The 26,539-nt window shown below is 47.4% G+C and overlaps 1 protein-coding gene across 1 annotated transcript; it reads right to left on the reverse strand.

Moving 5' to 3' along the window:
• On the reverse strand, window positions 1-26,532 carry ARL3 (ADP ribosylation factor like GTPase 3). The gene is made up of 6 exons (XM_062001587.1): window positions 26,430-26,532; window positions 17,014-17,157; window positions 15,772-15,888; window positions 11,332-11,382; window positions 9,209-9,394; window positions 1-303 (listed from the first exon to the last, which is right to left on the reverse strand). Exons 1-6 carry the CDS (start codon window positions 26,430-26,432, stop codon window positions 256-258), a joined length of 549 nt encoding a protein of 182 aa, XP_061857571.1. The 5' UTR covers window positions 26,433-26,532; the 3' UTR covers window positions 1-255.
• Between the last annotated feature and the right edge of the window lie 7 nt (window positions 26,533-26,539).

The raw sequence follows: 26,539 nt of genomic DNA on the forward strand, positions 1-26,539 counted from the left end.
TTTCTGCATAGGGAAGAAATACATAATTCCTTTATTGGGGTAAAAAACGATACCAAAGAGCAGGTCAAGTTCCAAATCCAGCAGTAGGTTTTCAGCGATGATGTTCCCTTTTTTTTTTTTCCTCTTTTTTTTTCCTTTTAACAGCTGTAGCTGTGCACAGATGGAAAAACATTTGGTCAGAAAGCAGCAAATTAGTGTTTTCAGGCTAGAATTCTGCTCCCACCGCTCCTCCGTTTCCACGCAGCTCCGAATGCTTTATTTCTTCTTAGCATTGACATTTTTGCACACCCAATTCATGCCGTCCTTCAGACAGAGAAACGTAACGTTAGTCAGGTGAAGGCAGAAAGAATCCCCTGACCCCACCCTGCTGCCATTCTGCAAGCACCACGTTCTGCCTCCTCACCTACCCGCCGTCTGCCCTCTGCACCCCAAAACGCACCGGGGGTTGAAAACCCCCCCAGTGCTTCCTTGCTCAGTTGATGTTGTCACACAGAGGTTATTAAATCTTTCATCTGATCATAAAAAGTATCATCATCTCATCATGTCACTATGTGTTGGTCCTTCAAGGAAGGATCACTTTGCAGTCAAGGTACGTCAGTGGCAGATGAAGGCTCCATTCCAGGTTCAGCTACAGATGATTTGTGTAACTTCAGGCAAGTCACCTTATCTTTGAGACCATGGCTTTTAGAGGGCTGTTTGTTATACAGTCAGCTCCCTGTTAAGAACATGGCTCTAATTCTCTGCTCAGCTGCAAGCTTTGAAATCCAGATCCATGACAGCCACTGCAATAACTGGACCTGGACCCTGCTCCTTGTTCCTCAGGGGTTCAGTGAGAACAGATGTGCTCACGTTTTAACAGGCTGATCTATAGTCTTTAGAGTGTTTGTGTCAAAATGCGTGCAGGTCCTCTCTGACCACTGCCAGGAGGATGGGGACGCTTGTGCTGTGAGCTGATTGCTGAGATCCTAGAATGGATCTGTCGAAGGGCAAAGAGACATTTTATCTATAAGCCCCTGTCACTGCTCTGCTGTGAGACACACACAACGGAGTGCAAGGTGCGCAGTCTCCCCACAGCCGTGTCCCACCACATCCATTACCTCTACCCTGCCTATGAGGTATCTCTGCTGACAGAGAAGCTCAGGGCAGGAGGAAGGCAGATGGGGTGTTGGGGATGAGAGTGGCACATCTTTGTGCTCAGAAATTGGGCAGATGTCCCCCCTTGGAGCCCTGAAGGTGGGACTTCACTGGATTACATTCAACAGTTCTTTCTGGATCATTGACAGTTAGACCCTAAGAAGGAGTAGAGCCTTTCTATGCCCTTGTCCCCAAACTGCCAAAAGTCTGCCAAGGACCTCAGCTGCCCCAAGGACTGATGGCTAAAGGCACAGCCCCCGGGGTGAACCGAGCCCCTCTGCCATGCCTCCCTGCTGCCCCTCAGCCACAGAGGTGGTGGCCATGGCGGAGGGGAGCTAAAGAGTTAAGAGAGAAGAGAGAGAGTCCTCAGGGCTTAATCAGAAGCAGAGAGGTTCTCACTTGAAAATACCAATTCACCTTGATAGCTGCGCTATGTGACACTTCTTATCTGAAGGGGAGCAGCAACTTCTGAAATCAGCCCTTGTTGCTGCATTAAATAAAGAATAAGCGAGCCCAGCTTGTGCTGGGGTGCACATGAGGCCCTACACTAATAACACTTCTAACTCTAACCTTGGGGACGGCTGATGTCTCCAGTTTCATTTATTTATCTCTGCAGCAGAGATCAGTGTAGAACAAATTGTTTGAAATCCTCAGAGCAAATGGGAAAAGACGAGAGGTAGATTCATTTTAAGGCCCAGTAGCTTTGTGTCTTCCCCTTTCAATAACACCGATAACCTAGGTGTAAAACATGTAATGCCTTAAGCAATCAATAGCGTGGTTTAAAGCTTATCACTTTAGAGAGAGTGGGAGCCAGCCATTCCCAGCATGAGGAATGCCAGGGCTTAACAATGGGGCTAGGAGGAGAGGTGTCAAGCCTTTGGCTCGATTGTGTGCTTTAGAAATCTGCATGATTGCCTGCAAAGAGTAAAAATAAATAAATAACTGAAAAAAACGCTCCCACAATGATTTCAGCTTCCCCTGCCTCGGAAGCAATAATCACATTTGCACACATCATGGCATACAAGGCAAGCAGAGCTCCTCATTCATTTTGAATGTAGGTTTATTTGCTGAACCAGAACAGCTGAGACAGCTTAAAGTAATAAATATCAGCTGACACCCTCTGCTATTCAGCACAGTAATCCCAGAAACAATACATCACTGCGAAACAACAAACACGCATCCTATCTTCTACCTAATCTGACCACAACCTGAATTCACAGTGATTAAACCTCTGCCTGCTGCCGTTAGAGAGCTGGGGAAGGAAAGACGGAGAGTCGAGGGCCATAAAGCAGAGTTTATGATGGGATTTACCATGGCTGGGAGCCTGGCTGCACCAAGCATGTAACGAGGGCAAAAGAATGACAGAGCAAAACACGAGAGGAAAGGTGAACTCCAAACAGGCTTGAAATATGTAAGTAGGTCACCTAACTTTTAAAGCAGGAATAGGTTTAAAAAGCTCTCTTTTGGCATGAGTTAACCATCAGGGAAAAATCGCATTGAATGGTAAATATCTCCCTGCCTGACAGCAATAGAGAGAAAATGAATGTGTGGCTCTATGTGCTGGATCAGAGGCATGTGTGAGACACCCTCCTCGCCTTCAGCCACGCTGCACCTACGTCCATGGTTTCTGCTGCACCTTTCCTGGTGGGCGTTGTTCTGCAGTGTCCCCAAATGCTTTGGAGAATAACAAATGCAATTGAAAGCAAAAGAAACAAAAAGAGACCTTTGCAGTTTTTCTGCCTGAGGTTTGAAGCAGGACAAAGGTTGGTAAGATAAGAGAAATCCAGGGAAGCTGCTACAAACACAAAAAGCTGCTATGGGGAAGGAGGAAACGGTCGGATGAGTCGAGTCCACAAGGAGTCAACTGTTGTCATCCTGTGTCCCTGCAAACTCTGTCCCTGTATCTGCATGCTTAAGAGATGGCTCTGTGCACAAAGTACAATCTCTACAGTAACATTTACATCTTGATAGATGTCCTTGGACTGCTTTGTTGAGACACAAAGACATTGGCAGGTGCTCAGAGGATGGAGACAGTTTTAGTATTCCAGCCTCAAGTCAACCCTGGGAAAACTTTGCCAAGGAAAGACTTCAGATCTTTCAGCTTTGGCTCTCTCAGCTCCACAACAAGCAGCTAGTAAACTTTACCAAAGCAAAGAGAGAGAACTCCAGGGAGGGGGATAAGGCTCCTTGCAGAGAAATGCTGCCTGGCACAACTCCGCCTTGCTGCAGTCACATCTGCTCTGTGCCAAGGGAGTTGTGCTCTTAACACCCTTTGGGAAAGGACTGGTAGAGCCTTCCCTGGGAGAAAGAAAAAGTCTTGCTTGAGATTAGCCCATAGCTTGCTTGTTCTCTGCATTATCAGCTTTGTGGTTATGGGAGTGAAGTAATCTGACTTCAAACACAGCGAACAAGTCCTTTCCACCCCATAAAAAGCTTTCCCATTTCTGCTTCCCTGCAAGCCAGGGATCAGGCAAGGCCACAAACTTGTGACCCCAAATGTGACCTTAAGGACAGCAAAGCTTAATCCTTTCATGTAATCCTCTCTCTGCCATAACAAATTGGGTCAGGCAAGTGCAAAATTCTCCATATCCAGCATCTTTGGTATGCGTTATTTTAACTGTCACTTTCTTCTCCCTCTGCACTGCTAGGACTGTGCCTTCATTATCTGTCACTTCTTTGCACCTCCAGCCTGTTTTTTTTTGCCTGGGTGCAAGCTTTGCTTTTGTCCTCTGAGACCTTGCGTCCCTGGTGCAGGCTGTAGACTCCCTGCTTAGAAAAAAATAAATCACAAGACTTTGTCCCTGTAATCTGGAAACATGGTTGCTCTTCCTCAACAAGCACCAGCTCTGCCTGCCCCAGGAGAGCTGCAGTCATCGAAATTGGTTTTAAATCACATTTACAAGTAGCCCCAGAACCTTGTTAAGATGTGGAAGATCCTCATCTAGCCTGCCCTGGCTAAGATATCTTTAATAAAGATGAAATCCTAGCTCCGAGGATACAGCATTGCTGGGGGAGTCCTGTTCTGAATCTTGCCCTTATGAAAGTGCTGAATCGCAGCATCAGCATAACTTAGGTCGTGGGCTTCGTTCTCAAGTGGGTTGAAACAGCCAGGGAGAAGGCGGCTCGGCCCTTTGCACAGTCCTTTGGGCCAGACCAGCGCTGGTATAAATTAGAGAACTTTAGTGGCTACTTTCAGTTCCACTGGCTTTTAATGGTCTCCAGGGGGCCATTATGCTTGGGAGACTCCGGACACAATACGCTGCAGCATCGCTCTGGAGGCCGATTCCTCGGGGCAGGCTGAGCTCCTGCTGCCTGCATCACAGAGTCTGGCTTCAGACAAGAAACAAACTGCAGAGCAGGGACTGGTCCAAAGCCTCGAGTCTGTTTAATATACACCCTGGCCCCTAAGTAACACCTCCAGTAAGAAGGAAGATGTAAAGCAGAAGAGTCCTGCTTGCTTTCACCTCACGCCAGCCGGCTGGGGTGGAAAGTACACAGCTTTTGCATGCCAACGGCTACAATTGGAGATCTGGTCACAAAACAACCCCAAGAGAGCCTTTGTGGCACCAGAGCCCTTGTGAGGCAACAGCTCCCTTACGTTTCTCTGGTGACGTTGGTGATGAGCTCGCTCTCTTTGCTGCACCTCGTGCAAGGCTCTCGGTGTCAGCTGGTCAGAGCCCAAACTGCTGCGTTGAGGAGAAAGGGCTTTCCTGCTTTTTTCCTAACTAGGGCTGAAGAATAAAATCAGACCCAAGCAGACATTTTGCTTGAAAGAGCCTCTAAGCAGGAGGGATGCCACTCCTCCCACGATGGCACCATGAAGTCTGATTAACAAGAGAAGTGCTGCCTGGGGTTACAGTCGGGAGGTAATGAAGTCTTCAGCTGGCACAACAGGGGCTACCAGCTGGCATCCAGAGGACAGTAACTAGGGTTTCCAGTTAACCCAGTCACCTCTCTTCTGAGGCTGCCCAGGACAGCACTGGGCCCCTCTTCCACAGTCCCCAATGGTTAATTTTAAAAGAGAAGATGACAATATGGATTCCCTCCTTAATTAACAGTTTTATTAAATAACCCATTTCAAATAATAGTTAAATTCTCTAAATTTATATCATTCTATTAACCATAATCTAATCTCATTAACCTTGAAATCCCCAGTCTTAACTACCCAATTCTATACACCATGGTGCTAGCAGATAAACTAATTAAATGACCTTCAAACTATTTCTCCTTCACGTCCTGGCGTTATTTATCTTTGCTCACTGCTCTTCTTTCAAGCTATCACCAAAATCTTCCCCTATGAACCCACTGCTGCATGTGCTCAGCACTAGACATGCCACCACTCTTCCTTGCAAAATCTACCCGTGATGTCTCCAGCTTGACTCCAGCTAACACACCGCATCAGCAGCGATGGTTAGCATGCTCGCTCCTTGGCTTTCTTTCTGAGTACCTGATGCTTCCAGGTCTTTCATTTATTTTGCTGTCACTCATTGCCATTTCTCAAAGCAGTCCTTAAAGCTTTGAGCTGAGATTTTAACTACACATAGAGAGCTCCCTTTCTGAGTTACCAGTAAATATACTGCATACAATCCTCAAAGAGCCCCTGGACTGAAGATGCTGTTTCTTCCTGAACTGACCCAGCTGCAAGTAAAATCTTTCCGTTTAAAAGCCGTCTCCCAAACTATTTTGTTCAATGAATTTCCAAGGAAAAGGAGAGCTTGGCATTCTTGCTGTCAGATTTGACAGGGCTGGAGTTACAGGAGAGAAATGTAGGGACTCTTTTCCTATAAGCTGTAGAGAGTTTGCAACTTCCCTGACCTTCCTGCAATAATCATTTATGGAATAAGCTGCAGTATTGAGGGCAATGAGACTGCAGTCAACAAAGCAGGACATTATCTGGCCTGCATCTAAATTAATTTGTCTAGATAAGCACAATGAACAAAATGTATAGGTCTGCAAATACTTTTGTTTAGCTCATCCTGTGTTTTCTGGGGGTGAATGCAGAGCAGACTTCATTTCCCCAGCAGAGGATACAGGGCTGAGTATTTCACTCTACTGAATGTACAGGGATGCACTGCACCTGACGGAGATGGCAAAGGAAGAAGGTGCCACCAACCCAAGTGTGTAGGCCACTCCAGAGAGCCCACAGACCAGCTTAAGGAGGAGGCGTTTTTCATAGCCCACCAACAGAAAGTGCCAGTTTCTATGATGTAATTCTTTCCACATCCAACATGCACCCCCAAATTTCATCTGCCACTTTACTGCCCCTTCGCAGCTGCAGAGCTCACCTGGACCTCTATAAACTAGAAGAGGGCCTGGAGGAGGGAAGAAGGTGACCCCTGCCTGCCTGCAACCCTGTGAGCTGCAGCCTCTCTTGGCTACACTTCTTTGGACTTGAATATACACTGCCGCTGTGGAATGCTGCACCACTTCAAAACAAAGGTTAGTGTTGAAGCCTTTCACAACACTGGCTGCAACAGAGCTGAATTTGTATCTCAGCTAACTGCAGGCAGGCCCTTTGGAGGACACCATCTACTATGTTTAGCTCTAAACATCAGGTTAAGAATTTTAAATCAGAAAAGCTGCTGTACTGGGTCAGCCCAGGTCCACCCAGGCCAGCACTCCCCTTCTGGATGCCAAGGAAAGAACTTGTAGGAACAGGCTCTCCCTGGCTCTGCTCTTCCCTCCCAGCCCACAGCCCAAGCTGTTCCTCATTCAAAGGCTGCCTCCAGACCCCAGCGGTCAGTGATTGCCTTCCCATCTCTCCTTCAACAATTCACTTAAGTCTTCCCCCGAACCAACTGATACCTTCGGTCTCCACAACATCCTGTGCCAATGAGATGCACAACTCAATTATGCAGCTCACAGAGAAGCACTTGGTTTTATTTCTTTTAAGCTACTGTCTGATTATTCCTCTAGCAACGAGAAAAGTAGCATGTAGCCTATCTGACATTTTTATACCTTATTTTATAAACCCTGCAAACGTTCCCACTCTCTGTCCTCTCTATTGCAAGCTGCAAGTCCTCATTTACTGTCCCTGAGCACAGATGTCACTCTGTGCTACTGATCATTCTTAACAGAGGTTTCTCAAATATCTCATAGTACTAAGCAGATATATGGACATTTTTCTCCTATAAGGGTAGTTAAGTGCTAGAAGAGATTACCTAGGGAGGCTGTGGAATCTCCACACTTGGAGATAGAACTTGATCACACAAGGCCCTCAGAAACATTCTCTAAAGTCACAGTTATCCTTGCTTTAAATATTAAGTTGGTTTAAGGATCTCCTGAAGATCCTTCAGCCTATTTTTTTGTTAGACCCTGTGATTCTACTACTACTAAAATCTTCTGAGGTGGGGCAGAGGCAAAAATAATTATCAAGAGTGTGGTCCACAGGTCAAAGGAAGTTCTTCTCCCCCTCTACTCGGCCCTGGTGAGGCCTCATCTGGAGTCCTGTGTCCAGTTCTGGGCTCCCCAGCTCAACAGGGACAGGGAAGTGCTGGAGAGAATCCAGCACTGGGATATCAAGATGATCAGGGGACCAGAACATCTTCCTTATGAGGAAAGGCTGCAGGAACTGGGGCTGTTTAGTCTGGAGGAGACTGAAGGGGGATCTCATTAATATTTACAAATACCTAAATGGTGGATGTCAGGAGGTTGGGGGATCACTTTTTTTTCTGTTTTATCTAGTAACAGGACAAGGGGTAATGGAAAGAAGCCGGAACACAAAAAGTTCCATTTAAACATAAGGAAAAACTATTTCACTGTGAGGGTGAGGGAGCCCTGGCACAGGCTGTCCAGAGGGGTTGTGGAGTCTCCTTCTCTGGAGGTCTTCAAAACCCACCTGGACATGTTCCTGTGTGACCTGATCTAGGTGACCCTGCTTCTGCAGGAGAGTTGGACTGGATGATCTCTAAAGGTCCCTTCCAACCCCAACCATTCTATGATTCTATGCAAGGTAAGAGCCCACCATGCGTTTATCCTGCTACAAAAACATAATGTTGTGTGGGATGTTTCTTGTTTGCTTTCCCATGATTCTCCAGCATTTGGGTTTCCCCTCTGGCCTTTGATGAGCACTAAGCTGCTGTTCCCAACAATCGGTTTCTGAGCAATGGCAGCTAGTTTTGAGTTCATTATCATATGTGTACAGTTAGGATCCTTGTTCCTCATGTGCATTATTTTGCACTTGTCAACACTGAATTTCATCTGCCATTCTACTGTATGTGCAGTCAATACTGTGGGCTGCTCCTGTGACTTTATACTCAGCTTGAGTTTTGACTATCCTGAATAGCTCTGGAGCATCTGCAAATCAGATTTTACTGAAACTGCAATGAAGATAAATGCCTTCACCATTCAGTTTCTTTAAATATCAGTGAGGGGAGTACTCCTGACTGTTCAGATTGCAGGCACTGCAAGTATTTCATTAATTCAGGAAAGCCTATGAGTGGAATAAACAGACCTAGGTCCCATTTACATTACGAAGAACTACTATACTGCAGGAACTGGCTACAGCATGAGAACCCAAGACAGTTCAGCCCAGGAACACAGCTCAGCCCCCTGGGTGGGATTTTGCTGCTACTAGGAGTGGACCTTGCCCCCTGTGCAACTCTCATTTTTCTGTGCACTGGAGAAACAGATGGGTTTGTCTCTGCCTCCTGGTCTCTGGGGTTGTGTGAGATGTCCAATGCCGTTAGTAGGGAAGGTTGATCAGATTTTCAAAGCACACACTGGTAACAGCCAAAGGGGTTAACAGTGAAGGACAATTTCTGTTGTCAAAATGATTCACCCAACGGCAGTCTCATAAAAATAAATCAGTGTCTTCAGACAAGGGGTCCTGGGTGGGGAGGTGATGGGGTGGGGAGGTCTTGGGAGAGACTCCAAGGGCCCACAGCTCCCCTTCCCTTTGCACAGGTGACCAGAAACATGTCCTCTGCCCCACATGTGCCCTCCCATGCTCCACACTGCAAGGGCTTGGCTGCACTGATCCTCCTTTGCAAGGCAGCCGGCACAGCCCCACCCTGCAGATCAACAGACGCCAATCCCTTATGGATGGCACTGCAAGCCCTCTCCAGAGCCTCACCTGCACTCCTTCTCCTGAAAGAGCAGAACAAGACTGGATCTGCCAGACTCTGTCTCGGATGGTGTGCAGGTTCAGTCCCTCGGCGATCTCCGAGGCGGGGGCAGCCGTCAGCAGATCCTGCTTGTTAGCGAATATGAGCACGGGCACTCCACTAAGCTTTTCTTCATCCAAAAGCTCAGCCAGCTCCTGTATCATTTACAAGGGAGTGGGGTGGGGGGAAGATGGAGAGAGGGAAGAAAACCTTCAACCACCAGTAGTTGTCTCTAATTAGAAATATATTTAGGGCAAATGCTGGCAGAGTGTGTTCCAGTGAAATCTAGATCTTATTATAACAGAGCAAAAATGTATACAATCATCTCTGCCCAAGGTTCAAAAGCTATTTCTTCCAATTACAGGTCACAAAAATCTTCATTGTGGTCTGAAATTAGCAGTTGCCTTAAAGGCTACAACTCTGTGTTTTACCAGTCCCTGCTCTCAGGAGACCAAAACTGATGAAACAGCAAAAACCACAAAAACTGGCAGCATGAGGAAATCTGTCTTAACTTAGTGCCTGACTGGCATTTGTACCTGAGCAGCCGTTGACACCAGCCCTGATACCTTTGCTAATAATGAGTTTCAGCGTTTTGTTCCAAGTTTTTAGACACTGCAATTTGAGCAGGAGAGGACTTTTTCCCTCCCCCAGAAATCTCCCTCTCACGAGAAAGTGCTGATGCTTTTGAAGGCATTGCCTAGCTGAAGACAAGCTAGATCAGCTTTACCAGCTGGATTTTTGGCTGTGTGCACAGCACACATCGGGTGGCATCTTGAGAAATGAATTTGTTCATTCAAAACTGGGTTTACTCAAAGAGATTCTTTTAATAGGTCAAATCTGAATCTGCAGTGGATCAACGATGGCTGAAATACTGCATATCTAGAGTTGTGCAACGGCCCACAGTGAGACAAGCACATGCTCTCCAGTCACTTCCCTATGTGAACCTATGACAAACCTAGTAGAACTTGAAGCTGTAGGGACTGCTGGTGTTGCAGATCGATGGGTACATGAGATTTTTGTGTGGGCTCCTTTTTTACCTGGGAAGGTCTCATACTCTCAGATACTGTCCTAACATCTTTCATCCACTGGTTAGAAACTTTTGGATTAAATGAGTGAAGTCGGGGAGATGCTAAACTGTAGTGGAAACCTGACTCCATCCCCTCAAAAGCAGTGTTTGGTTTGGAAACCAGGATGAGAGAATGGAGTTATAAACAGAGTTGGCTGGGAATTTTTCGACAAAATAGGTCTTTCATCTGACACAGCTGATTTATTGAAACCAAAAGTGTTTGTGGAAATACGAGAGGTCCAGAATGACTCTGCCCAACTCAGGCAAGTGTTCCAAGCTTCTGCTTCCTCTCCCTCTTTTTCAACCCAATGAACATTTAACTACTTATACAAGATGAAACAGCTCCAATAGGGGAAAGATTCCCCCCACTCTTAGAACAACCAACAATTCTGCTGTTAGGGTGTGTCCATGATACTTGGGATACTTCAAACTAGGCAGAACTGAGACCTTTAAACTGAGTCTCATTTTTTGGTGGGGTAATCTCTTGCTAGCTATTTTGGGACACTGTCACTTTCTGAATTTGACAAAAGAAACTTGAAAAGTCCTATTTTTGTTTCACCCTAAAAGACAAAACGTTATAAACCATCCCAACTTTGCAAACGGAAATGTTATTTTCTGTCCCAGTCCTAGTTACAAAGTTCTTAGTTTTTTTTTTTCAATTACATCCAAAAGACAATCAAGTCAATATGATTTCCATTTCAACTTTGTAAATGAGAAAATGGGATTCCTCAGGGTCTTGGCTTGGCAAGGTTTAAAGGACTTAGAGAAGTTTTTTTCTTCCAGTATTAGGCTCCATTTGCTATTACTGTATAACTTTAATGAAAACCATTCTATTGAAACAGAATTAGGCTACCTATTTTCCTTGTTTCACATCTACCAAAATAATCTGCATTGATGTTGAAAGGCAAGTCTCTTGAAATGCAAATTTCCCTCATAAACAACAAAATCATCTTCCTAACTTTTGTGAGCAAGGGGCACTCAGGAGCACTGAGTTACTTCAAAGGAAAATGGGCATAAGTAACTTACCTGACCCGTTTCTTCAAACCTCTTCCTATCTGCACTGTCAATGACATAGATCTGAAACAGAAATGAGAGGAAAAGTTACTCTTCCCAGAAGACATTCTTCCACAGTATCACGTGCTTAAGTGAGCTGAACCCAATAACTATGCTTTTGGGCACAAAGATCCCCAGTATTATTTACAGCAAATTTTGACAAAACTCCACGACATTCTGAAAGCTGGAGGGGCACACGAACATATGGGTGGGATCAGAAGGGAGCTGGGGCCAGTACTGGGGCTGCTCTCACCACCTCCACAGCATCTGTTGTCTGAAGAGAACAGGAGACTGCCTGGTACCTTTTCAAATGACTGGCTTAAAAGCTGAAGCTGATCACAGAAGGGCAAAACCTCGGGAGACACACGTGGTCTTTCACCCTTGCAATGGCTGTGTACAAGCACTGCACTGGTGTGACTATGCCATGCTGCTGACCTTGAGCAGGACACATCACCTCCTCAATAAGCCACCAAGGCATCCAATGGCACTCGGGGGACAGATGAATATATTGGGACATTGAGTTCCTCGACATCAGGTGATCCTACTGCAACCTCCTGAAGCAGCTGGCTGGGGAGAAGGGCTGGATCCAGCCTGCCAGACTCCATCTTCGACTGCCAGCTTGCCCACCATGATGAAAGAGAAGACAGGGAGCAGCCATCTTACATGGACTGACAGAGACCTGCCACCCTCTGAGGGCTGGGCACACATGTCATGATCCACAAGGACGTCCCAACCAGACATCTGTCCCCTGGTATGAGAAAGGGTCCACAGGCTCCCTGCCTTGGGAGGGAGGTCTCCACTTTCTACAAGCAGCATGGCACGCGCTGGTTTCTTTTCCGTAAATGCAAATTAGCTCTCTCAGTGAAGGCACCTCTAGGCCTACACAGGCCAAAAGGCTCTTCAAAAGTCCCCCTAAACATGTAATGAGTAAGTCCAGCTACCCTCACTCCCTGTAACAATGCTATTGCAGTTCAGAGTGCATGACTATCAGGCTACATCTGAAAAAAATGGGAACCTCAGTACAACATTCAGGCAAGAATAGCCTGGTATCCCTTTTTCATTACTTTATATAGGAAGGTTTTTAAAGGAGAAAGGCATTGAGACAGCAAGCGGGGACAGGACTGGTGACAAACATTGAGCATTTTGCTTCCAGTCCCTGCCATTCCCCATCAGCAGTGATTGAAGCTGCTAGCATGTCATCTGCATGCTCTTTGGTAGCTTACAGGGAGCAAGTGTCATCCTGGTTTTCAGGGAATAGATGAGCACAGCACCCCACCATCAAGATAAATGGCATCCTTGCAGGCAGTCTCAGCATAAGACTCCACACTTCCAGGATAATTTCAACCAGATAGTAGGGGGAGGGCAGATCTCCAGACGCAATATCTATTAAACTGTAGGCACTCCCTTAATGAGCAGCGTTAGATTTGTTTGAAATGGGACCAAACACGCCGCAGGAGGAGCAGTACGCCAGGCCCGAGGACATAACCCAGCAACCTCACAGATCTCTGCTGATCACTTGGGGTCTGCACTGCCCCAGGGCCAGGCTGATGCACCCTGACAGAGGCTGGACACAGCCACGTGGGGATGCGCCTGGTGCCACGTGATGGGGAACAGCCTGTGGGCACATACCCTGACACACAGCCTCTCCTCACGATGGGATCCTGGGCATGTGCACCAGGACTGGATCAGCTATGCCCGTCCTCTCTGCCCCTCACAACCCCTGTGCATCCCATTTGGGGTAGAAAACACTGACCAAAAGAAAGGAAGAAGCTTCAGGTCTGGCAGTTGTGCTCTGGGGTGAAACTGGACTGTCATCTGTCCTCCTTTGGGACAGTTCAGGGGAAGCTCAGCAACAGTTACGTGCTACTCCACAAGTGAAAGGCGGCACCTCCCACCTTGCAGTGCTCCTCTAACTGGCAAGGAAGAACTCCCAGTCCCAACCAGCCAGGCTTTCCCCTGTTCCGCTCCCTTCCTTGCTAGGGAGCTATTTTGCAAGATGAGAATTGGAGACAACAGTGCTCGGGGCAAAAGCCACAAAAGCACGGCACAGAGAAGGTAAAGTATGCACAGAGTGCCTACTTCCAAACCAGGAAGCACTGTGCCAAATAGCTGCAGGTGCCTGTCTGAATATGCAATCAACCAGCTATCCACACCTTATTTGCCTGGGTTCAGCTTCCAAATATCACAGGTGTGTGATGCAAGACCAAGCTCTCATTCAAAAGCACCTGCATGGATTTGAATTTGCAATCACTTCCTGCTTTTTAATACTCTTTAGAGGGTCCTTTCTGCTCTGTGCTATATAATTTAGGAAAAGACATAAGCAGGGGGTCCTGCAAACTGTGGTGTATCTCATCTCCATCTTCTTTCTATGGCTAGGGCCACACAAGAGCCTGTTTCTGGCTATGGTGTGCAGCAGCATAGTTCAAACAGACACTAAGACCATCATGTTGGAGAAATGGAGCTGGAGAAAGAAATTACCACGAAGTTGGTGGTCTCCTTTGAGCAAAACCAAACTTGGAGTAAGTGGGTTGGGCAGGAATTTTAAGTGAGGGGACTGGATGAAGAATAACACAAGGGATAAGCTGGCTCAATTTACAGATGCACAACCTGCACCAGGTTTGTCAGAGAGTAAAATTACTGGCTAAAATGGGGGCAAAAGCTGGCAGAAGACAGAGGGAGAGTCATCAGCATGTACTCAATCCAGTGTTGTTGCGTGGGGACATAGTAAAGCATTGCATTAACCTGACACCAGCTCCCAGTTGGACTGGATGGCAGCATGGAGTGCACAGGGGACCTCAGGTCCATCTATGCACCAGTTACTCCCTCTGAATTCACACCACTGCTTCTATCCACTCATTCTCTTACTCATAGCAAAAGAAGGGTTTTCTCTTTACAATGCTTTAAACTGGGGTGGGAGGAGGGCAGGGAAAACCACTGCTTTCATCTCCTTGAGTCTTCAAATTCACCTTTATTTTCTGTACCTCCCATGCAGCACACACTGGGAAGAGAGGAAGCCCACAGGCTGGTGTAGTTCGCTGCCAGCAGTCTTCCAGATAGTGTTTTGTGGTTTCACAGTCTCTGCAGCTTGAGCACCTGCCACAGCAGGCAAAGATCCCCTACTGTTGCTTTGCAGTGTTGACTTTGATCTGCACACCTACTGCCTCCCCAACACACACAGCTGCAGAGCTTGGACTCTATGGGCACAATCACCTCACAGCCATGTCACATCCCCTTTTCAAGGAGCACACAAAGTGTGTCCTGCTTGTCTCCCAAACTTGGATCTTTCCCCTAGGAAGATCTCACTATTACTCTGCAAAAGCAACCAACTGGGTTTATGCTGTGGTGGCTGCCCTCAAACACCAGATTCTGAGGTTGAGAGGCTGAGAAAGAGAGATCTGTACAAGAGATTACTGACGGTTTATTAGCCCCACTTAAATAACAAATTCATATGAACAGTGTTCTCTAAATCTGCAGGTGCAACCCAGCCCTTCAGAACCCTGATATGAGCCTTGGAGCAGAGAGTCCTAGTTGCTCTGATCCTTCTGTGGAAGAGCACTGAAGCTCCTGACACATCAGTGAGTATGTGTGGGACAGGAGGGAGGAAGGGTGTCTTTCCCAAAGAACAGTACACTTCTCCATGGGAGCCCTGCAGACCTTGCCTTTCCTCTGCTCCCACAGGCAACATTGCTTGGGGTTGGGAGAGGCCAGAAGCCCTCTGCCTGCTTTCATTCCAGCACACATGTGGCAGCACATTAGAGGTGCTCTTTGAAATTAGTCTGGACAGAACTTGGAAGGGCCCAAGGTAACGTGCTCTGGCATGGAAACAAAACGGTCCTGCACTGTAAATATAATTGTAGCTAATTGTAAGTTAATTGCAGTTAAGATGTCAAAAACTTCTTGAAGGACCAAAAGAAAAGACAAGGGGTCTCTCTGTGTCCCTCAGCCAGAGGCTTTCCTATCTGACGCCAGACATTGCATTTAATTCTGGTAGGCCTCAGTTTCCCCAACTAGAAAACAAAAGCACTATACTGACCTAGCTCTAGACATGAGGTTTAAGTCACTAATACTCATGACAGGCCTCCAGAGTCCCCCATGAAAGGAGCTATAGATGGCCAACTACAAGTTATTAATGTTCTTTCATTTGAAGGAGACTGAGATGAGAGGAAAGGAACTGGCTATAACCAGCACCATCCCATGAAAGCAAAAACATACAACTGAATGATTTCTCCAAACATCACCGTATTTTTCTTACTGCACTGAACCAATCTTGCCATTTCACTCGGAATAACTCCTGTTACAATGGCAATGGTGTTGCTGAGGACTGGGACATTACACTACTTGTTCCCGAGTTTCTGGCTGAGGCGTTGGAAAGCCATTGCATGAACACAGCATTCAACCGCAGCCAATACTCACAAGGATATCAGTGTTTTCAAAATAGTTCCTCCAGTACGGCCTGATCTTCCTCTGTCCGCCTATGTCCCATACATTCAGCTTGAAGCCTTGAGACTGTACACTTTTGATGTTAAAGCCCTGGAAAGAGCAGAAACAAAGCCACACAGAGCATAAACCCGAATGGCTGGATCACGCATGTAAGCAGACATTAACACCTTATATATCCCATGCAGTGAGATGGACTGGGCAGGCACAGAGATAGATCAACTGTGGGAGAGATGCTGGGGAATGCAAACACAGAGGCCAAACCATCAGTTTGCCAGTGTTCTTGGGTCAAGGGTTGATACTGTCACGGCTAGAGAGACGTACGATGCGGTTAGTGCCCTGGGAGGGCTCAGCAGGGTGGATGCGGGAAGAGGAAGGAGAGCTGCAGATAAGGAGAAAACAAGGGTGCTGTGAGAAGCACGATTGAGCTGCTGTGAAAGCTGAGTAGAGAGTCCCAGCTAGCATAAAGCCAGAGGTCTCAGTTCAATTCGACACGACACAGCTAATGCTGAGCAACAGCTGCACGTCTGAAGGGTCCATTTCATCAATTAGAGCACCAATTGAAAGGGCATTCAAGTAGAAAAACAGGATGTGGCGTGGGCTGGCAAAATGCTGCCGCACCACCCAGGGGACTGGGGCTTGGAATTGGGGTGTCAGGGCTGGGAGCTTTGGGAGGCAGCTATGGGGTAGGGGGAAGCATCTCCCACAGCTCTCTAGCAACCTCCTCTGGTCAACACAGGAGTGATGCTGCAGTGCTTCTGATGGGAATCATTCCTCTCCCTAGCCCCAAGGCTTAGAGAAAGAGGAGCAGAGGCATCAGAGAGAGAGTGCTGGAATATGCAGGACCTTTGAAGCTGGCTGGGTGAAAGATTTGAGGAAGACAGGGACTTGCCCAATGCTGCAGCATCCCCTGTACATGACCTCTCTTTGGCATGGACATGAGCAATAAAGTCTCATCCATGCAACCCATGACCCAAAAGCCTTCTGCAGAACTCCAAGGCACTCATCCACTTTTGTACTACAGGACAGATCTGGCCTGACGCTGTCTGGCTCGTTCAGGGAGCCTCCTCTTATGCAGAAAACACACAAGCTTAATGGTACACCATGCTCCAGTTGCTCCCCATTTTACTGAAATACTCTGCTGAATCATTAGTGCTTTGTATAAGGTGGCAGGTGAGACCACAAGAACTGCCTTGGGCAGAGAAAAGCCTTCCTCACCTGTGTTGGTGTGATGTGGCTGATGTCCTCAGATGCCAGCTGTTTCAGAAGCGTGGTCTTGCCTGCATTATCCAGTCCCAAGAGGAGGATTCTCACCTCCTGGTCTGGGGTGCTTTTCAGTTTACGTAAGATTGACAGTAAACCCTAAATCCACAAGAAAGATCGTAGCTGTTATTTTCCTCCCAACTTTTTCCCCACATCATGCCATGCCCTCCTCCCTTGAAATGCATTCTGTATGGCAGTGGATGCCAGGACTCCTCAAGCCTCTTCCTGCAGTCCCTGTTCCCATTTCCTCTCCTACTCCTCCCCCTCACCCCTTTTTTCCCTCATCTCAGAGAGTATTGACGAGGTCTGAGACAGCACAAATGTTGCTCAGTGGGGTGCACCACTGGCTTCATTGCTCTTGTCACACAGCTGTTTGGCATTCCGGGTGCCAGGAAGGCAGTGCCTATGCATACCATGTGCAGGAGCTGCAAACCAAGTCCTTGCAAGCTCTTCATTATCTTTATCAGAGGGAAAACCCCATTAATTTAATCTGCCTCCTAGTTAACTGCAGGTTACTATGTACCTGACATCAGTTCTTTTCATAGTAACTCCCTGATCATCTCAAACCCCGTTTATCTGCATAAAACATGCTGGACCCATGGGGCACGTGCAGTTCTGATTCTCAGGATGTAGCACTTAACTATCTCAGATCACCACACATCCTTGGCTAAGAAAAGCACAGTGGATTTCAGTCATTAGCCTGGCTCAGCTCTCTGAGCTGACAGTATCACTCAGGATTAGGAAACAGAATATGCAGGTCAGCTCATTTACAACTGAGCACGTTACAGCAGCACACCCGAGCTTTTGTTGGTGCCACCTCTGAGAGATCTGCACCTCTCTAAAATGGCTGGAAAAATATTCTGGATCCTGGCACATAACTCAGCGTTGCAAATCACCCCACTGCCACCTGCCTCTAGCCGTCCAGCCTGGCCCCACAGGAGAGGGGCAGCTGCAAGTCCAGAACTGCCTGGATATCCTCAGACATGTTGCCACTCTACTTTGCACCCCCCTGCTTGGCAGGGACCACTCCTCAGAGCCTGAGCAGCAGACACCATGCTAAGACTGGGGACACAGATGCTCTTGCAACTGATTTGCCTGAACAAATTGGGAAAGGAATACACCTATAGCCCTTTCTGAAGCCCTCAGGACTCCTGCTCGGTCTCTCCCTGGCAATTCCCACACTGAAGCCTACTAAGAACAAACACCATCACAAACCAGGGCCCACGGGGGCCCATCTCTCAAGCTTTTTCATCCTCCCATTTGCCAAATGGAGACAATGCTTCTTATCAATCTGCAAGGGTGAATCAGTTAAATGTCACTAAATGCTTTGTTGCTGTGAGGAACTATACCCTCTAAATATTACTGCTGGGAGCCAAGGTCTATTTGAGCCATGAAGGTTGCTCCCAGTCTCCTCCAAATCATGGCAATCAGAAACCCATCCTCAGGAGCTGCAGGCTGTGGGTACCACGATTCCCTCCTCAACGCATACCCTGTCTGAAGCAGTGTCCTTCTGCCCTCTCCCAGACAGCCCATCAGCCTCCCAGAACTTCTGGCTGCTCCTCACACCACTCTGATGTTTTGGAAAGGACACAGGTTGTGATACCAAAGCTTTCGGTAAGGCAGGATGAAAACACACCGAGATTCAAATGCACGTGAGATTCAGTTCACCTCTCTAAGCATTTCCAATTTGCAAGTAATTTATTGGTTTTCCATTTAATTATCAGACACAGCTCCAAATACATGCAGCATGTATAAGAAACAGGGAGAAGAGAAGGCTTGGTAGAATTGGGTTTGAAGGATATCGGTAGAAAGTTGCAGGATTGCCATTCTTTCTGTGCTTTTAAAAAGCACTGTGGAAAGCTGAGGTTCAGAAATTCAGAGCTTGTGCAAGGAACAGCAAAACTGCAGTCATACAGGCCAATAAGCAGTCTCAGGGCATCACCTATTTCATAAACAGGCTGGTAAAAAACTGTGAATCCAGGCCTTGTTCCAGAACTGTTAATCGGGAACGGGCTCTGCTTGCTAGAGTGTGCCGTGCTTGCAGAGTGCAGGCACAGTAAATCCCCACGTTGCTTTTAGTCAAAGCGTACAGGCCTGTAAGATCACGTGCTGAGCCCTGAGGGCCAGATGCTCACAGCTGGCTCTCACCCGTGGGCCCATAGCTAATGAATTTGGAAGGCTGTGTTCAGTGCAGCCAGTTGCTGCAAGACCTCCCATCTCCAGACCTCCCTGTGCCAGCCCAGGTTCTGCCCCCATGACGGTCTGCACTTCCACGTGTCTGAGAGAAAAGGAACCGAGACAGAATACCTCTAACTTTGGCTTGTTTACAAGCATCTCCTAAGTGCCCTTGACGTCATTAAACCCCACAAGTTTTAACTACATGACTAGCAACGCATTTTCTTTTCACCTGCAGTCAAATTTACAGTTGTGTTTGTTGGCTTGTAAATCCGTGGATTTCAGCTCGGTGTGGACAGGCCCCACAGGAGCAGGAACTCTAAAATTCACATCCTCCCTCCTTTCCAGGGAAACCTTGAATTTCCCATTCTTACGGGCCCGACCCAAAGCCAACACACAGCAGCCAAAGTACTTCTGCCGACTTCAGAGGGCTCTGAATCAGGCCCTATTATTTTAGTTTATTGCTCACAGTTAAAAAAAGAAGCTGTTGAAATGCTAATCCTATTCACAGCACCAGCACCACTTGCTAAGAGCAGAGTGGTGTATCCCAGAGCAGATCAGGATTAGGAGCCTTTATATTTCAGAATTCAACTCCAAAACACTGAGCGCAAAGAAATGTATTACAAAGTATTGCTTATCTACCACGGAGCAATTCTCAGGGGTCAGGAAGAGGAACAGTTGTAAATGTTAATAGAGCTTCTCCCATTGTAGACAGATGCTATTTCTGGGCTAGTATGACAGCCTATAAGAAAATGATCAGCATCGTTCCATATTCTACTCAAGTGACACTGCTGCATGGCTGATCACAGGATTATCTGGGGTAGCCAATAGAAGAGAGGATATATATAGAAATAAAAGTATTCTCTAAGGTATAAAGTAAGCTGATTTAAAAGGCTGGAAGACAAGAAAGCCAACAGAGAGGAGTGGACCTTTATTTCGGTAGCTGCCAACATAGGTTACATCGTCTGAATACACAACTTAAATCAAGAGCTAAATAATAATGTTGGTTACTATGACTTATTATTTTGTAAATATTATTTTAAACTTGCACTCAGCATTCTCCCTCTTGGTAGTGAAGATTTAAGATTAAGGAAAGCCATGCACAGATGGGCTTCTAACACTTTCTATGGTTTTTTTTTAATTGGTCTTATGAGCACACTGGCTGGGAAGACAGAAAGCATTTCCTGACAGCTTAGTAGACTGGAAAAAAATAACTCAGCTGAGTTGCCTGCTGCATGCCACTGCTATATGGGACACGCAGCCCTTACTGCACACACACTGATGGACGAGCCCTTCCCTGCTCATGAATGCAATGCTGAAACTAACTTGGGCTGATGAGAGTCAGAAAACAACCCCTTGTTATAGATTGAAGATGTCAGGTTTTCCTGAAACTTGAAAATTTGGTGCAAAGAGGAGGCTCAGAAACAAGAGGAGAGGGGCAGGCCTTTGAAGTGGGGCAGCAAACAAATGTCTGGATGCTTAACCTGCAGTGGGGAAGGGAGGGTGCCCAGGATGCCTGCATGGCAGCCAGGCCAGCCGTCCTCACTCACTGGGGTGTCCAGAGCGAGTGGCAGGACAAGTCTCAAGCAGGATGGCGAAGACCTTAGCTAGCTGAGGAGCTGCAGAGACAACTCACAGGAGTATAAGGGCAACATGTCATTTGCACAAAACTAAGCAGACTGCGGCATCTGTAACAGAGAAGGGAACTGCAGATGCTGTTCAGATAATGAACAGCACAGCGTGGCAGCATGTGCAGCCTTTGGAGAAGGGCAGCATACAGAGCAACTCAAGGCTGGGCACACTCGGCCAGCAACAGCTTCTTAGTCACCTTTGGGTTAAGCAAACTATGTTTTATATCAGATTGCCTTGTTTAAAAACATCTTTATCCACAATTGAGCGGTTTTCCTCTACAGGCGCCGTGAGGAGACAGACTGATGGGGTCAGCAGCAAGGAGACTGTACTTTCCAGGCTGTGAGTGGGGACATACAAAAAGAAAAAAGACAGGCTCCTCACAATTACTATGAAATCAGAGTGGGGCATTACATTCAGAGATGCAACTAAATAGGCAAGAGCCATCATAAACAAATCGAGCATGAAAGCAAAGCTAACCATCTTATTAACATCCTTCAGAAAACAGGGATGTGCGGTTTTATGAAAGTGTATCATTGCTAGATTTAAAATACCCACTGAATTATCAAAGGACTTTCAGTTATAGCTGCATGCAGTAATCCTATTCTCTTTTTAAAAAACCCTAACCAGACATATATAAAAATATGGTGACATTTATAGTCCTAGCTAAGGGTTTTGTGGGTTTATTCAGCTTTAAATCCATGCTGTATATGGGTCTTTTGAACTAGTTGATGCATGTAACTACATCCTGTACCGCAGAATCTGCTGAAAGGAAGATTCACTTTATAGGCCCAAGTAAAAATTGGTTTGGGACAAACAGAGCATTGAGATAATCTGTTTAAATATTCTATCAGATTGGCAATATAAAGCCATAATGAGAGGAACAATTTCCCCGTGTACTGAGGGCTGGATATACAGGGCATGGATAAAGCACTGCCCACAGCCGCTGCAGAGCACAGTTGATTCCTATTAGGAAAGGGAAGTAAATGTATTCTGTTTAACTTTATTAGCCACAAAGCTCAGATAATGAATTAAAAATAAAACCACCCTCAGACACAGCAATGGCTTATCTACTAGATGTGGACAGTCAGCTAGAACCAAATCAATTCACTGAGATGCCTCACAGCCACAAAGCTCAGCACCTCAGTCTGCCACGGCAACCACATCTCCCCCATCTCTACATCCCTGCAGACACCCTCTTCCCTGCTGCTGCTGCAACCAAAGTCCCTTGTCTTTACCCCCCACCGAGTCCCTGCCCGGCAGGGGAATGAAGTGCATTCACAAATGAGGCGGAGGCTCCTGTCTCCCCACAGCTTCCCAGCACTGCCAACCTCTGATCTCAAACCTTTGTGCCTTTCCTACAACCATGTGGACAACTTGCAAAATCCCCATAAAACCACTCAATGATTCTCCTGCTAATTCCTATTCTGCCACACCTGCAGCTCCTGATGAGGTTTAGGCAGTGAACATGCCAAGTTCAAACCTGTCTTGGACTCTCCTCATTGATATAATTTGGTTATCTCCCACCTCAGGCAGACCTTATTTCCACAGCGTGGGGAACATCTCCCTGTTCTGCCTGCACAGCATCTAGCACAGCTCTGGCCCACAATTTAATTGAGCAATATGGTAGTAGTAGTTCACCATTTTTAGAGTAAAGATAGAGGGTGACATGACAGTTTCAGAAAGTCAAGCAGGAGAAGCTGATGTGGGGAAGGACAAGGGAGCTTAGTTGAGCCAAATCTCCTGCCTCCAGCAGGGGATATTTGAGGCTACATTTGTCGTCCAGGGTACAATCCTGTGCACACAGAGCTGGAGGAGGGGAGTCCTTCCTGACAACTGCACTGATTAGCTGGTGCCCTGAAGAATGTCGTTTGATTACCTTTATCTTCGGCTGCAGAACTGCAAATGTCACTAATGGTCATAAAATCACCCAGTCTTTTTCAAAATACAACCGAAGTAAATTAATCTATTGAGCACAGTTGATTCAATACTTCTTACTCTGGCAAAACTCCCAAAAAATCATTTGCTTGCTGCATGTCTCCACCATATGGTGTCATTCAATGCAGACTTTCTTTCCTCCATTGAAATCCAAAATTTAATAGAGTCGAGTCACCTACAGAGTTTTTCCAGCTCAAACCTACTAACACAGTTTTCTGCCAAAGAGGTTGCACAGCACTTTCTGGTTTGGTTTATTAACCAATACCAGCATGATTCTTCCTTTTGTAATTAAAATAAAATTCTTCTGGTTTTAGTAGGTTTGAAAGGAGTGTTTTGCCCTGTGCAGAAAAGAGCTGATGCCCACCCTGTCCCAGACAGTATCAGCAGGGCTTGGTTTCAGAACCTGAAAGCCTTGGCCAGTTGCTGATATATTGTCCTGTCCGCACACAGTTTCTCACATCCACATCTCAGTAATCAGTAAGATAAACCAAGAACGTGACATGGAATTGTACTGGGAAACTAAAGTAGCAAGGCACTATTAAAGCTCTTGAAACCTTTTTTTTTTGATTGGGCCATTTTAAATAGAGCCTTGTTGTCAAACAGCAAGGGACAAAAGAAATCCTGAGTACAAGGTACACCTACAACAGGCAACAGATAGATGCTGGTTTTGCTAGAAACATAAGTGCAAGATCGGGAGAAAGATGCCTGACTACACATTTAGCTATGCTAATATTTCACTCTCCCCACCAGATCTGCCTAGTGTCAGCTAGACACTCCATGACTCAGTTTCCTCAGCTGTTAAATGGGGCCATGCTTTTACAACTCTGGTTTTCACACGACAATGTCATCTCCAGTCAACGGTTTTAGGAAAAACACTGGCCATCCTCTGGCCTCGTTATCTATCAGTAACATGCCATCTCCCTCAGTAAAAACTGTTATTACAGTGATGAGGAAGCCACAAGCTCTGCTTTCACACAGTTTCCTAAACTTTGGAAAGCAGCATATCCTTTCATGTAGCAGCCTCCCTTTGCCCTTGCTGGGTGCTCACCACAGATGCTGCTTAACGGCACTACACATCCCTCATGCTATGCAGTTTTATGGCTCATCTTTCCCTCCATGCTCCACCTGTGACCTTCCACCACCCCTGCCCCACAGCTGTGAGAAATGCTGGTATGCTCTGCAAAAGGAGACATTTCCCCTCTGTACTTACTCACTTGGATGAACACTGAAATAATTTAAACCTCAGCATTAACCCTTTTGTCACTGCAGTTGGAGCAAACAGACATTGAAGGCGGTTTAAGCGCTTCCCAATGCAATCATGACATACTAGAAACATGCTCATAGGCAGCTACCATGGCTCAGATGACAAGCAGTAAATTGTTACATCAAGCTGCCTGGATCATTTCGGCCTGCTGACCTACAAACCCAGGCTGCCATAGCTGCTTTGGAGATATTTGCTGATGCTTCAGAGATTCTACTGCTAAGAATTATTCTGTTTTAGTGAAAGTTGCCACTCTGCCTTAGAGGCTGCAATTCAAAAAAACAACTCCCAGAAACGGAAAACAGACAAAGAGGCAGTAAAATACTGTATCAAATAATACAAACACTGGAAAACACCCAGTCCACTCTCTCCACACACAAAGCACTCAGATAACAGCATCCAGATCCCAGACTACAGCATCTTACTGGGACATCACAAGGCATAACAGCACATTTGGCCAGTAGCAGCTGCAGGCCAAATGTGTCCCACAAAGCACTGCACTGCTGGAGGCAGCTGCCCTCATCTTTGCAGCAGATGTCCATCGTGTGGTGGCTCTGGTGCCTGGTGTGACATGCTCCATCATCAACTGATCTAAAATAGAGCAGATCTCATAGACCTTATACCAGTTTCTCTCTCTGTGGCCCAGCAGGTGGGGACGAAGCCAAAATTAATCCAGTGAAGATGAGGAGCTGCCTTTGCTGCTATCACTCATGCTGCCTCTCATGCTGTCCACTTGCATGAATGCAGCTCATGTCCAGAGGCTTCCTGGATAAAACACAGCCTTGCCCTTGGGAGAACTCTTTCCCCATCGTTACTTCCTTCTGCACATGCTACATCCTCAGCAGTGGCTTCTCCATCTACCACAGCCTGCTCTACCACAGCAGCCCTACCTCTTCCTTCCAATCCCTGCTAGACTCTGCCAGCATCCCACTTGTCCCATGCCAGCTACTTCAGCATCTAAACCCAAGTTCTTTCTAACACCCTAGTCCATCATCCAACCTTATCCCAACCTTGATTCAGACCCACTGCACTCGCACCCCCGTGCCTGTCTCCCAGCATTGCCCTCCACCTTAACCAGATTCTTTGCTGCACCCAAGACGCCACTTCCTCCCTTTTCAGTCCACACTGCATCTTCTTAAAAAGTTTCTATGCTTGAACACTTCTTTCCTCTCTGGGTCTTCTCTATCATCATCATCAAAACTCCACTTTCAGCCCTTCCCATAGTGTATTCTTGTATATTCTTTTCAGTTCAGACTGTCCTGAATCTCAGTCCCTGGTAGAAACTCCCAGAGCACACAACATCCCAGAAAACTATCTTAACTCACCAACATTGACAGCATTTTCCCCACTGTGACTCACCAGACTGTTCATCTCATCCAACTGGCAGGTTTTTTTCAGTCTCTGAGCACCATGCCTCAGGCCTATCCATCCCCATAACACCTAACTCTTTCATCCAGACTTCCTCTGCCATGACTGAACTCCCCTTCTAAGGCTGTTCATCAAAAATCAGCCCTTCCACCTCAGCAAGCTCTCCTCCAACTCCTGCAGGCAGGATTCAAGCTCCAGGGTGGACCCCTCCCACCTTGGCTGGTTTGCCCAGTGTCCATTCACAGCTGCAGATGCTGTCAGACTCTCCATAGTACTCAGTCCCTGACTGCTGTCCATCTTTGCCAGACTTCCTCCTCAGGTCAAGTGAGCCACTGCTGTCGTGTTCCCCAGTCCTCCTGAGCACCCGACCCACACCTTGGCTGAATCAAGCCCCAGCAGGCTGATCCCATCCCAATAAAGCCCTCTCCAGCATCCTCAAGCCTCCTGCCCCCTGCTAGGACAAGACTCAACCCCCTTCTCTGGGTCTCCCATAACCACCAGCTCCTGTCAGTACATCAGCCTCAGACAGGGTCTCCCGCAGCTGGAGGCCCCATATTTACACTGCCTGCAGTCCTGGCAGCATCCCTACAGCTGGGTGCCCCCACGGGCCGAGCTCCCCGTGCCTGATGGGATGCCGCTGCCCTATCGGGTCCCCAGTGCCAGAGGCCTACAGACTCCTCGCGGGTGGGCGTGCCCGGTGCCGGAGACCCCCGGCTGAGTGTCGGCAGCCCTCCTGGTCCCCCAGGGCGCTTGCCACGCACCCCGGTCGGGCACGCCGGCCCGGTGGCCTGGGGCCCGCCAGACCCCTGCGCGGATGTCTCCGGCCTCCATCACTCCACGCCCTCCCGCGGAGGGCTCCTCTGGCCTCGGGTCTGCCAGGCCCCTCAGGTGGGCGCCGCCGCCGCTCCCCTGCCCGCCGGGCGCCGCCTTTCCCCCGGCCGCAGACCACCCTCTGCCCGCCGCCCCCTCCCCCGGGCCCCGCAGCCCCCGCCCCACTCACCATCCTCGGCGCGGCTCCGGGGTTACCATGGGCAACTGCGTCACACGCGCCGCGTCAGCGCCTCCCGCCGCGCGCACGCGACGTGCCCCGCTGCCGGCCCCGCCCCCCGG

This window comes from Colius striatus, chromosome 8 (genome assembly GCF_028858725.1).
Source record: "Colius striatus isolate bColStr4 chromosome 8, bColStr4.1.hap1, whole genome shotgun sequence".
In the NCBI taxonomy this organism is placed as follows: Eukaryota; Metazoa; Chordata; class Aves; order Coliiformes; family Coliidae; genus Colius; species Colius striatus.